Source organism: Dysidea avara, chromosome 12 (genome assembly GCF_963678975.1).
Source record: "Dysidea avara chromosome 12, odDysAvar1.4, whole genome shotgun sequence".
In the NCBI taxonomy this organism is placed as follows: domain Eukaryota; kingdom Metazoa; phylum Porifera; class Demospongiae; order Dictyoceratida; family Dysideidae; genus Dysidea; species Dysidea avara.
In genome coordinates, this window is record NC_089283.1 from 12,873,058 (window position 1) to 12,886,659 (window position 13,602).

General features: G+C 38.2%; 1 protein-coding gene and 1 long non-coding RNA gene across 7 annotated transcripts; one reads left to right on the forward strand and one right to left on the reverse strand.

The window, feature by feature from the left end:
* Nucleotides 1–362: 362 nt before the first annotated feature.
* Nucleotides 363–7,528, reverse strand: LOC136239766 (zinc finger and BTB domain-containing protein 24-like). Of its 6 annotated transcripts, none has more exons than XM_066030500.1 (3): nt 7,345–7,528; nt 1,907–1,965; nt 363–1,467 (listed from the first exon to the last, which is right to left on the reverse strand). In XM_066030500.1, exon 3 carries the CDS (start codon nt 1,445–1,447, stop codon nt 542–544), a length of 906 nt encoding a protein of 301 aa, XP_065886572.1. In that variant the 5' UTR covers nt 1,448–1,467; nt 1,907–1,965; nt 7,345–7,528; the 3' UTR covers nt 363–541. The 6 variants fall into 6 exon arrangements, with proteins under 6 accessions (XP_065886572.1, XP_065886569.1, XP_065886570.1 ...); XM_066030497.1 differs by having other exon boundaries at nt 1,907–2,564; XM_066030498.1 differs by having other exon boundaries at nt 1,907–2,629.
* Nucleotides 7,077–13,467, forward strand: LOC136239770 (uncharacterized). Its single transcript, XR_010693596.1, has 3 exons — nt 7,077–7,207; nt 10,596–10,702; nt 12,988–13,467. It is a non-coding gene; the product is annotated as an uncharacterized lncRNA (long non-coding RNA).
* Nucleotides 13,468–13,602: the final 135 nt, after the last annotated feature.

Here is a 13,602-nt window from a genome sequence, read left to right on the forward strand (position 1 = left end):
TATATTATAGTATGTTGAGACTGGCGTCATAAAACCTGAACACTAATTATATTATTATTATTTTATAGGACTTCACATCTGCTTACAGGTGTGCTAAGGCATTCCAAAAATATTCTTCCATGCATAAAATTACTATAATTAAAACTGTTTGCTGCCAACTGCCAAAATAAGAGGAATATTCTATCACCAAATCCTCTAATATAGCCAGGTATGCATCCATTGTGGTACAAATAAGAGTTCACATCTATTTAAAACTAAATCTAAATGCACACTCCTCAATTATTTATCTTATTGACTTGTAGTAGAATTATGCTTGATGACTGCGACTGATGTCTATAGTACGTACCTGTGATTAAATTTTCTATTATAATGAAAAAATTTCTGTTCCACACCAAACTAAGTACATCTAGGTTTTGTACCATTACAAAAGCATTATTGGATTAGGGGTATGTATTACAACAACATCATTAATGCCATGTACACAGTCTGTGCCCAGTAACTGAGTACAAAGTCAGTTCTTGATAGTGTAAAGCACTGCTGGTTAGGTATGGATGTAAACCGGAAAATATGAAGCTTGATGTGTAGGGAATGAAAACATGGGAGCACTAAATGAGGCCATTAACTGATTATTGGCAGCTGTTTGAGGTCCAAGAGTAAAACCAGGAAGTGGTGAGTAGTGTAGTGGATGTACAGCGGCTGGCAAAACTAATATGCTACGATTCTCCATACATATTATAGACTCCTCGCTGTCATCTTCTGGTAGTGTCTGGGAGAAGCAAGGCTGGTGAATTTCTTGTTGAACACTGGAAGCAAGAATTTGTGGCTCTGTTGCATTTTGTACCTTCTTAGCTGAAGTTAACTTTCGAGATTTAATAGCCTCCTTAATTCTTGCTGCTTTAAGATACTCGCTATCAGAGTGTGACTGGCAGTGGTTACTGAATCTGGCCAGGTCGTGATACACTTCACCACAAATGAAACAACTGTGTACTTTGTTCCTTCGGTGACTGAGGATATGAGATTCTACGTAGTCACTTCTTGCAAATGGTCTTTTACAAATATGGCAACTGTAAGGTTTTTCTCCTGAGTGGATGCGCTGATGTCGATGCATATGGCTAGGTCGGGCAAATCTTCTTCCACAGATATTGCATGGAAATTTCTTTTCAGCTTCTTTTTTGTATTCAGGTGAATTAAGTACATCACACATGTTCATGGGTGGTTGAGTAATCAATCTACGAGCCTTACACAGTTGTAGTGTAGGAGTATTTGGGGGGCTAGTTGTGGTACGAGATGAATAGGGTGCACTAAAGTCAAATATATTTTCTGGATTTGAAAAGTCAATGTGTGAATAAGGATCTTCATTAGCAGTATTGTTGCTTTCACGATCATCTGTGACCACAACTTCAACAGCATCAAGTACAACACAAGGTTCCTTGATAACAGCTTCCATGATCGTGAAGGATCTGTTAACTACACAACAAAGTGTCACATTAATTGTTAACCAAATGATGAAATCACATAAGCAAGACGTCTGATATAATAACAGAGTCACTGATGGCTTATCACTGCATGTAACAAAATTTCATGTATAGCTGATCAAAAATGAATTTTATGTCTTATGCCTCATCTTTGTATACAATAAACATTGACATAGGGAATACGTACAACTAAGCACTGATAGCTTACTTGAATTTAACATTGAAAGCAAATACCGGTAGTTGTCACACTCAGAGAATATGACAATACTTTCCACTATATACCTTATGGGGTGCTGTGAGTGTACATAGGCAATTATGGTCATTTAAGACACTATTACCACTAATTACCAAATACCGCTAATTATGTAATATAATTCCCAATATTCTAATTACTAAATACCACTAATTATGTAATATAATTCCCAACATACCTCACAAACAATGGTAGCTTCCGATGTCATCTTCACTTCACATACATCTGTATACAATTCTGTGTAATACAAAACAGTGGTACTAGCTATGTACATGGAAATTCACAATTTTATTATGATCACAGCCAGCAAATATTATTAACACAGAGACTCATTATCCATGTTCGCAACAGTTAGCACCATAACAACCATACCAAGTATGGACAAAGAACTCCAAATATGGACAAAGAACTTAGAACACAACCTCACAATGAATTAAATATTGGTGCTAGGCTTATCTGTTCAAAACATGCACAGGTGTTGGTAATGGAGACAAATTGTGTGGTAACACTCCCCTCTTGCAATGAATATTCTCCAAACCACATGTTGATGTGTAGAAAAAGAGAAACTCTATCCAATAAATTAAGTTCAATAATTACATTACTCATATTGATCAAAAGGTCAATTGTAACAAATTATTATGTACACTCAAGAGGATTACCTTTTAATTTGTGTTTGTGTAAATGATTTCTGTCAGCCAAGGTTCTCAAACTGCCTTTTCATTTTTGAGTCGTCTGTCAAGCTTCAATGGCCTTCTTGGTACGTATAAGTATAGGGCTCCATGTATTTATCAGGCTTGATTGAGTTTACATTTACCAAACTACTTCTTGAGTTAACACTACAGTGGAATTTCAGTTACTTGTACATCAGTTATCCTTATTTTCAGCTAACCAAATGATGGTTCTATTAGAGTAGTGAGTACTCTATTAGAGTACTGACATACGTTAAGTTTTATTTATAGCAAAATCATTGTGTTGAGATGGTATGCACTCAAACATTTTCAGTTATCTGAACATTAGGTGGACCCCAAGGGTTCAGATAACTAAGATTTCAATACAATTCCCCTTAACCTAATAAAACAAACCGATGGGTGAAAAGATAATCCTATTTTGAGCAAGTATTAGGAATTTTAAGCTCGATTAGGGATCATAGAAAAAAATCAGTAGATAAACAAGGAAGGTCGCCTACACCTGCAGATATATATTAGTGGACATTTAATCCCTAATTCAGTCATGGATATAATATAGCTAGCTAGACTGAATTAGGGATTAAATGTCCACGCAGGTGTAGGCAACCACCTACTTTTCTTCTATGATCCCTAATTGTGCTTAACATTCCTGATTTTTCCTTATACTTGTTTGTTTACTTTTTGTAACATTATTATGACTGGTAAACCCACACATACCACAATTAGAGCTCCAGAGTTAATGTTTTCATCTGAACGCATGCCCTAGCTTTCAATTATTGACTTGAGAGTGAATGGCCATTATGCTTCCTTCGCTTTCAGCTATGTTCAACCCATTACACAGTGCTACAAATGCAGAGCAATAGGAGAAGCGCCTCTGCAATCAATCCAGTCACCACGAAAAATATAGATAATTCATGTGCCATAACTATCAATTACTGATTCGTAAGTGGCCATTACACTTCACTTTAAGCTACGTTCAGCCTGTTTTACAGCATTACAAACGAAGAACAGTAGGAGAAGCAGCTCTGCAGTCACCATGGAAAATACAGATGATTCCCGTAAGGAAGCTATTGACCACGAACACCTTGAGCTGTCAGCAAAAAGAAATGGGTAACTTAGGTAAGCCATGCATTGTATGTACTGTGGTACGTCAAAAGGCATATCTCTGGACCCGTAGCCTTAGCCGTTATTGAGTTACGTATGCTTGTCTGAAGGAATTAGTCAGTCAGTCAGTCAGTCAGTAGAAAATTCCACTAAAGTTTTTAAAATAATTCGTAGCAACTTTTTGGAAGTATTTCTGGTCATATTGAAGGCACTTTTGGGCTTGGTTATACCTAGCCAATACTGCCAAGGCACCATGAAGATATTGTGAGGCTGGTCTAGGGTGATATTTTTGGTCAGACCTTCATGATCCCTAATATACAGTACTACCGTACTGTAAGATACCACAGACCCTCAATATCAGCAGCTTTGTCCACAGAAAATTACTGAGGTTTTATGATTGTTACACTAACCAACAGGCTTGTAAGCTACAAGGAAGCTGGAACAATGCTTTATCAAATTAAATAAGTAAAATTGCTGAATATAAGCATTCAGCTTAAAACTTACAAGTGACAAGCATTTCTCTCTTGCGTACAGTTCAGTCACAAATGTATTAGTATCTTGGCCTCATGAACACTCCCAATAATACACTACCACTTTTAGTTCATGCTGCCATGTTTGCTGTCTCAACCCTAAAATGCTGTAATCATGTGTTGGATGTGATGGACATTACAAAAAAGTAACTCATTTCAACTTTTGGAGGTATATAAGTAGTACATATAACTCTTCATATAACTCGTTCTTTAGCATGTATCACTCATTACTGAAAAGTAAAAGTGATACCATTATTTCAACATGTCACCCTTAGCTTTGCAAATAGTTGGCTACACATTTGACATAATGACCAACCCATAATGTGTCAAAGGAACCAAAGCAGCTGTCATACTTTGACCCTAGCATATGAATATAATTACATAAACACTTTTACTTTTAAGTTTACACAGATGCTAGGAAACTGCATACTTGTTGAGTGGGTTACTATACAGTGTATATAGCATTTGAAATTTCACATGAAATAACAGTAGCACATAATTTAGCAATTAAATGCCATTGCTAAAGTTAAAATCTCGCTTTTAATTATGACATGCACATAAAAACTACATGGCCACAGCCATACATCAAGTACAAATCAAGATAGAATGAAGTTATGTTTTGACTTGTAGAGTGAAATCAAAATGATTTGCATGTGCATGGCATGTGCTTGCCACTATTGCATCACTACCTGTTTGTATCATAATGAAATTAGTCTGCATGGATGGTTAGTCATGTGCAGCTTTTCCTAACCATTCCGTTACTTTGACCACATAGAGCTTTGGTTGGGCAAACTAAGGATGCAGGAATTATTTTAGAACAATTATGGACATAATGATGGGTATAAAAATTGAAAATTATTCTAGTAGTTTGAGCAGCACTAGAGCATAAAAACACATTTGAGATCAAAATGCTCTAATAGACCAGTCAATTACATAATTTATTTATTAGATAACTATTCCTCTAGGGACCTGCAAGGAGGCTAACAGGCCTGTGAAGCAGGGAGTCAGAAATCTGTAACTAATGTGTGGAATAGTTCCGTACTGTAGTCATTAAACATCTGCTAACAATAAATAGCTTAACTTTTAACAATATGTGACTTTTGCAAAATCATGTGACAATGTTTTTATTACAGCACCAAATTACTCATAGCGAATAATCTTAAACACATCTCGCTATAAAACCCATCATATGGTAAATACTGCAAGGTGTGTATATAAGCATAATATGTGGGATAAGGTGAACTAGTCAAAGTAATTGTGGAATCCTACCATGCAGTGCAGAACTATAACAGAGACTGTTATCAATTCAATTTCACTACAGAAAACAAAGCATGGTGACCGTGTTCTTTAATGATCCACAATGTGGGGTAGTTCCAGAGCTTCTGGTGGAACTATCCCAGCAAGATTGAGATACTGCAAAATAACACAGCTATTTCATATTTTGGAGTATACAGCAAAGAATAATACTTGCATTAACCATAAAAGTTAACCCAACCCAAACAGTTTTACTAAGTGTACCTAGCATGAGGTGACCAAAGTTTTTAAAGCACAAAGATCCGAGGGCATGATCTCTAACCAACGGAGACATTTTATATGGGTATATTGGTAGAGTCATTGTGGGATTTGGTTATATGTCTTGTCACAATTTTAAAGGTGCGGACAACTGAACATGTTTTTGTTGAAGAGCTGAGGAAATTGAAACTCACAACTTTCTGCTTTCTATTCCAGACTCGCATCACAGTGATAAGCAAAACTAGCTAGTGATTTCTACCAGACTTACTATGTGAATTCACTTCTACATACCCTTAATGCACACCAAGTTTGAAGACAATTGACTCATGCGTTTGTGCTTTATAATGCTATAAAGTGTGTGAAAAAGATAAGTATGACACACTACCAAGGGTCTTGGTTTATGGCGGTGTAATGGCTTATTTTTGAGCTTCAAAAATCCAGATCTTTAATGTTTCAGATTAAGATTTACAACAAGGTAGCTCAGGGGTACCAGAGGGTATACCATGCAGTAATCACCTCAAATCTCACTTTTTAGTTGTTCATTGCATGTAAAAGTGGCACAGTGTGCTGCACATTCTGTAAACAGTTTTAAGCTTTAGTTTTGTAGGGTCTGGGAGGCGCTCTTCTGAAGAGCTATTCATGATCAGAGCAGCAGGGCATGTATACAAACTCCAACAGTGTTGTAAGTGGGTCGGTAGTTGACTCACTGACCCAAATAGTAATCTGGATGGAACCCAGATCTGACCCAGCTTAAGGCATGTGCCAAAACCAAAGTCCACACGTCCCATGCATGCTCCACTAGCCAGCTCTACATGTATAGCATAGATTGTATGGATTATTATACTATAGGAGAGTAGAGGAATACAAATGAGTAGCTACCAAAGAGTACATATTGTAACAATGATTGAAAAGTGGGTGTGGCTCCACGTAAGTCTACAATCAGCTATAGCAACACACAATTCCAGGCTTGCTTGATGCCAAAATACTGTAGTCGTCTACAAGCAGCAACACCCAATCCTGATAAGTGGGCGTGATGCCATACACGTCCACAGATAGTAGTATGTAATCCTGCCAAGTGAGCATTGCTTCATGGATCCTACAGACAGCAAATCACATTCCCGAATGGTGGGCGTGGCCCATGCAAGTATATACAACTGCATTTCTGTCAGTACAATCTTATCAAGCTAGTTAATTCCAGGTCAGACCTGGATACTTGACCCAGACAAAATATGACACAAATCACCCGGATTATCCAACCCTGTACTTACAACGCTGAGCTCCAACATAAATATAAGCCCTATTCCTAGAAAATTACGCCGGACAGGCTAGTTTCATCACATAGAACAGTATGGATAGAATTTTCAGTCACCACAAGATGCCACCTGTAGCTACTTTGTGGCATGCTAAGCAATTGGCAATATAATTTACGCATGTATCACTTGCTTTTCGTGGCTGCCAATAGTGATGTCTGGAGATATTCCTAAAAAAATATCTATAGGCGAAGCGGGCGCCGCGAAATCTCACCGAAGAAGTCTTACCAACGACCCCCAGTCCTTCAAAATATCTAATCGCGACTGTTAGTGGACGTGGCTGCATAATTTAAAGGCATTTCTTGGTGGCGAATATGATTCATACACCGACTATTCAGTGAGTGTAACAACTTAATACGTAGATGACAGTGCTGCTAGGTAATTTCAATAGCCCATGACTACGTATAGCTAGCTACACTGGCTCTCATCAGTAGCTACTGTACATGTATACGTAGATATTGATTGCTAACTTACCAGCGGCAGGTAGTAAGGATCAAGTCAATTTCAGTACAAGTACACACTGCTTCTTAAGGCATCAATCATCTGCTAATCATAGACCTCATACCTATACTCTTTTCAAGCCAGTGCCGGTATTCAGTAAGGAATTTAGTATTAAATGAATAGTTGGGAAGCCATGAAAAACCATTAGCTACAGCATGATGAATAGTGTCAGTAGCAAATGCTGTGATCTGATGGGTGTTGCACAGTACAGAGGCAGCTGCTAGAGTCCCAAGATCCTGTACCTTGTAGCTAGTTGGTATTACTGGTCAAGCTGGAAGGAGAACTGATCATGAGCATTCCACAATAATAAAATGTCTATTGTTATTGCAGAAATAGTTTTAGTACACTTGACATGTGACTTGATTGCTAACAGTTAGGGTGTTTAGCTATATCAATTGGTGGTTTTGTACACTATTTACTAGGCCGATGCTTTAGAATAAAAGATACTGATCACATTACTGTGCTATTATGAAAATAACGGCTTCTGATTAATGGACTTGGCTTTACTGTCACAGTAAACCCTTCTTAAGGGACACCCCCAAATAGTGCAGCCTCATTATAAAGGGCAGGCCCCAAATCAATAGTATTAACAGTTTATACACATGGACAAGGGAATTTAGTTTCATTTTTGTAAAGAAACGTTGAGTTAAAATGCCCTCACATATTCCTCCCCACAAAAGTTATGTTTTACTGATGGTTACGTGTAGTTGTAGTAGCTGTATCATGAGCCCGAGTGATTTGCCTGATATGTATACCCAAGCTTGAGGGCTGCAGGCCCAAGGATGTGGATGTACATGTCAGGCAAATCACAAGGGCATGTGGTGCAACTGAATCAGGCTAACAGTCCATGGCAGGTAACTAATCACCCAAGCCAATACAAGACAACCACTATATTAGTACTGTTCAAAAGTCAGAGCACATTAGCGTTTCTGTGTGTCTTAATGTGTACCATTATTACCTGTTATATTCGCTAGCATTGTCCATTAGTGTCCATTAGCATCCATTAGTTACCAAATTCATGATCTGATCGATCTGATCTAGTCTGCGGTCGGACAGGCGGCACAAGACTAGAGATCTGATCATGAGTTGGTTAACTTTACTTTTGTGACTTGGGTCAGCAGCAACCGACCTTTGTTAACATGAACGGGTAAGTCCTACGCGTATCACAGGAAAGTTCAATTAAGCGATTTTAAAGCTGCTGCATTGTTTACAGACTCTTTACAACACTTACTAAACATCTAGTGTGCAACAACAGTTATACACACTATGAAATTTTCTTTTTATGGTTGCTGTTAACTGTGAAATCTTTGAAAATTACGTACCATGAAAATTTCTGCACATATGGTACCACCTGTAAATGATTCTGTAATGCATCATAGCCTGCCGAAATGTACCACCCAGAGGTAACATTATACTTGCGAGCAGTTGACACTCATATAGCCTATTACCGACCCGTGAGTTTCTTTGGCATGTGTGCGTTAGCTAACTCATCACTTGTAGCCACGACACATGAGCTCCCTTGGGTGGCTGCTTCAGTAACCGCATGCCTTCGTACGTGACATGTTCCAGTCATGTGTCGTGTCAAGTTGTGGCCTGGATTTGAGCACTCACGAGGGATTGTAACGTTACCTCTGGGCGGTATTGTAACTATAGCAAGGCAGAAGATTAAGTCGATTTAATGTTTTCAAGTTGGTTGGGAAAAGTTTATCATATGTTCATAAGGTTAACTGTCACCCTCCATTCAGCTATACACATATAGTACAAAATACAATACAATATGAACCATGAAGCCACCTAACTTCAAAGGCAAATTTCTGGTTACGTATTTTATAAAACCTGGCTGGCCATTGTACATTTAAGTTAAACCATGGATAGCCATGGTACATGTAAATGTACCATGGCCTTGATGTATGAGCAGTACCGCCAGTTTTTTTTTATAAAAGCTCAAGTTGAAATTGATTGTAGGATATTATTATTTCCCAAGCCATGCATCCGATTTTGCATCCTATAGCACTCAGATGGGAGCAATTTGTCACCCTTGCTGTCCTGAAAAACATTGGTTTAAGATGAGAACTAGTGCTATAGCACATTCACAAGTGGTTTGCCACATTTTCGAATACGGAACATGCCACTTTTCGAATAACACACTCTACGGTGAAGCTTACCTACACAACATAGACAATGAATTCTTTCACCATCATCAGCTGCTGCATTCATGGCTGGTTACCATATATATAAGGATATGTAGAATCCCCCAGTTTGAGAGACAATGAATTGAATCTAGAAATATGAAGGACCTCTTATGGCCTTTGCGGTAGGGTGAAGGACAAAATGATTGTTGGCCACATACCACAACCATCCGGCAATATCATGTTTGCAAGTTTTGCTGTGTAAACACTGACGGTAGTTCTTTCTTGATCGCCAAGTTTGATACTATATATCCACCACACTTCTTTCCTTGCTATGGATGGCACTTGAAATCAGTTGCTTTCAGCTCAGACACAGTCAATAGTTGACTACAACACAAAGCGTTTGGCTTGGCTAATGAGTTATATCTCTCATAGTCATTGTGCAACACAAGCTGGAACACACAAGACAAGACAACTCTAGCTATGTAGTTAGCTAAGCTTGTTCTTGTAATGTCCTTTTATTTCCTTATTAATTGTTCTTTGTATAACTACTCTTTCCAGTTCATCTTAATCTGAGCTACTAAAGCAAAAGCGATTCAACCAGTACCTTGATCTGTGAAAATAAAATCATGGAACCGTGAAAATAAAATCGTGAAAATCTTGTTTTAGTATGCAACCGTAAAAATTTCATACTACGAAAATTTCCACGTGTATGGTATAGAACAGCTACAGCACTGCCCAAGCACAACGTCGCACTCACTCGCACACGCAATTTTGCTCGAGATTTTAAAAATCTATTCCTACACTGTGGCATCTTAACTTGTTTCAGCATGAAGATCTTTGCTAGCTACTTATCACACAATAATTTTAAGGTTTTCCTTTCTACTTCTGCAAATTCAGTGGCAGCTAGATAAATATAGCAGCACCAATATGTTAATTTATGCCATAATAGCAGATGTGGAAACAGGTACTGCATGATTGATGAATATAATGACGTACAATATGGGTTGTTACCCTATATGGTTAATACCCATTATATTATACACAAAATGTGTTTACTGAATTATAAAATTAAGAAACTGTTATACTTTACAGGCTAGGTGATTAGATTCGTGACTCAGTGGAGTGACTTGCGACCTGATCATTTAGGGGTTTTGTAGACCTAAGAAACTTATAGAGAAAGCAGATGACTTCTAGCTCTGGCAAGTTTATTGTACCGTTTGTAAATAACTGACTGTTTTGATGTACGTGGGTATATCATTGTGACTGAATTTTTAAATTTATTGTTAATTGTAACTTGCCAAGGGTAGTGAGCACACATCTCAAATTTTCACTCAAGATGTGTTAATTACCAGTCAGAACATTCCGGCTGATTATTAAATTTCTCACTAGAACATTTGAGGAGTGTAGTATCACAAGTGCTCACATTGGGTTGTAGGGTGTTGGGGTGGACACAGCCTTGGATGAGGATGACCATTGAAGGCTTGGGGCAAGATGTGCTGGATCCTTACTGGCTAAAATGCTTGCAGAAAACATTTAGTCAGCTGCACCACTGTGTCATTCCGACTTATCACACTACCCTAAAGATGTGCCTCTAGATCTTATTATGTAGTTTGGGAATGTTGAAGCTTAAACCACTAGTAGCTACTCAATATTGGGTTCTGCTAATTGTGCAATTTCGATAGGAAATCTGGTCACACTTATTACTGGTATATCTCTGAGGAACACTTTGGTGGCTATGTGTTCATCTCAAGCTACCTTCTGTACCATAATGGTGATGAGTACTTTAAAAGTATACCCGGTCTATAAAGTATCACATTCAGATGCAGTATGTATGTGGTGATTCTATAATAGTGTAGCTGTGCACATCATCTACTTGTGGTACCCGGCCTGTACTCTATACATGGTGTGGGTGCTAGATAGGGTGCAAATGGTTGAGTGTAGTGATGGCAAGCTTCAGCAATCACAGGAGCTCCAGACATACTACAATGGCACAAGCAACATAGACTTTACATTTGTGTAATTTTACCAGGCAATAACATTGTCTGCATTTGCTTGAGCGTAAGGGACTGTAAGTTGTGCAGTTCCCACTTCAATATGTTATGCACCGTCAAAATACATAAATTTACGAATGCTGGTTACTGCCTTCTGACCTTGTTTGATGGGCAGTAAGTTGTGCAAAACATGTGATCTTGTGATGAAAAATGGCACAGAAAAGTATAGGACTTAAATTAGGCCAGGAAAGCTGCACAACTAAAGGTGTTCTACTATAACTATGTCATGAAGAAAGTGCCATTATCAGCACTAGGAATTATGAATTATCAGTACCCATCATGGCTGTTCATTGAGCACTCAGTTGGGCAACACTTTTAGTTGAACTAACTTTCTAAGCACCAGAAATTGCTCCGTATTTTAGATGCACATAATATGTCACTGCATGACTTTTGGAAACTTTTGACATTTTAAAAGGCTTTATAGCACACAGAACAGTTATCCTTGCCCTCGGGTAGTAGTGCCACTGGGTAGCCCTCAATTAGCAAGGCACTAGTCACTTTTACCAAGTGTGGATAACGTCACTAGTTGTACAGTGATGCGAAAGGTGTGTGACTTACCGTCCCTTGTGTTAGTGCTTTCTCAAGTTTGATAGCATTGTGTGTGGTTTTGCATGTCTACAGAAGTCCAGCTCCAAAAAACAAACCTTGTAAGTTTTAGTAGAAGATTGTTAGCCAGATGGTATAGCCAGCTGTTATTTTTTTTTAGATAAGTGCCAAAGTGGTCAGTTTTTCAAAATCAGTTCACATAGCTGCAGTCGGAGGAAGGTAAAACAGACTTACAAGCTTTAATCTTCTGTTAACAAAGCATGAGTATCTAAACAAGTAAATAGCACAACACCGCAGAGGGACAGGTAGAGGTCATGGTCATGAGGACAGATGGCAGCATAATTTTCTACTTCGGGTGATTTAAATATCATGGCTATTGAAACATAGAATCTTACCAGTACCTAAAGCAATGGTGGCTAGGCACTAATAGGTGACTTTTTCTTCATGATGAGTACGTGTTAACTCATTATGTCACTGGCCAGAAATAACTATTCCAAGGAAAGGCTGGGATAGCTTCTTTTCATTCTTCAGTGAAGCAGTAGCTCCATGGGAAATTTTGCACATGAAACCCTTTCGTGAAGGCTTGTTGGAATACATTAACTTTATCAAGATGTAAAGAATGAGGTGGCTAATGCCATTCTGTCACCAGTCCAAACCCATGTGCTTGTTTTCACAAATGCATGTTGTCTACCCATGCTTCAGATACGTCCATAAAAACTCAGAGAAAAGTTGGATTCCACAGGTCCCAGTCCTTGTCCCACTGTTTTTAACCACCCCAAAACTAATACCCCAATTAGCTAGTTTTCAACCATCATCATTGCCACACAGCAACATATATAGTCATGTCATCATTCAACAGTTGTACACCCCATGTGTTTTATTTATAGGTTCACTTACAAGTTGGAGATAAAGATGGCAGCCAGTACCCATTGCCACAATAATTAAAGTTGGACAGAGGGAAGATTTAGAATGATATAAGGAGGAAGTATAGTACCTAACTCTTTTTTCTTGATGGTGAAAGGTCAAATTCTGCAGCTGTATGCTCAGGTAGTGAGAGAAACTAAGACAACACGTCATGCTGCTATAAGGAGCTGTCACTTCAACAGCAACAATAAATAAGCCATTTGCTCATTACTACTTCAGTGCTGGAAGACGTCATCTGTCAAATATTTCTATAGCTGCAGGCCAGAGATCTCAACTTGTAAAGTACATTTGAGTGACCTCTCAGGTGTCTGGTATAGGCATGCCAAAGGCTCCTGTTGGCCAGCTCATACATGACAGGGACTATTTACATCAAGTATGAATGAACTAAATAACCACACTATTTATTTAATTTGATTAGAATAACACATGTGTTCAATGGGATGTCAATAATAGGAATAAAGTGATTTATATCCTACTGTATTTACCTCTTGATATACCTGCCTGTCGTCCTCTAATGGTCATATATAAAGTCTTATACAGTTAGCAACATCAGTACAAAATAATGGTAAGACTGGCAC

Coding starts and splice junctions, on each gene's coding strand:
- LOC136239766 (XM_066030496.1), bottom strand. CDS start 1,798: ATGACCATAATTGCCTATGTACACTCACAGCACCCCATAAGGTATATA. Junction 1,468..1,683: donor GCTTTCAATGTTAAATTCAA/GTAAGCTATCAG, acceptor TTTGTTGTGTAG/TTAACAGATCCTTCACGATC.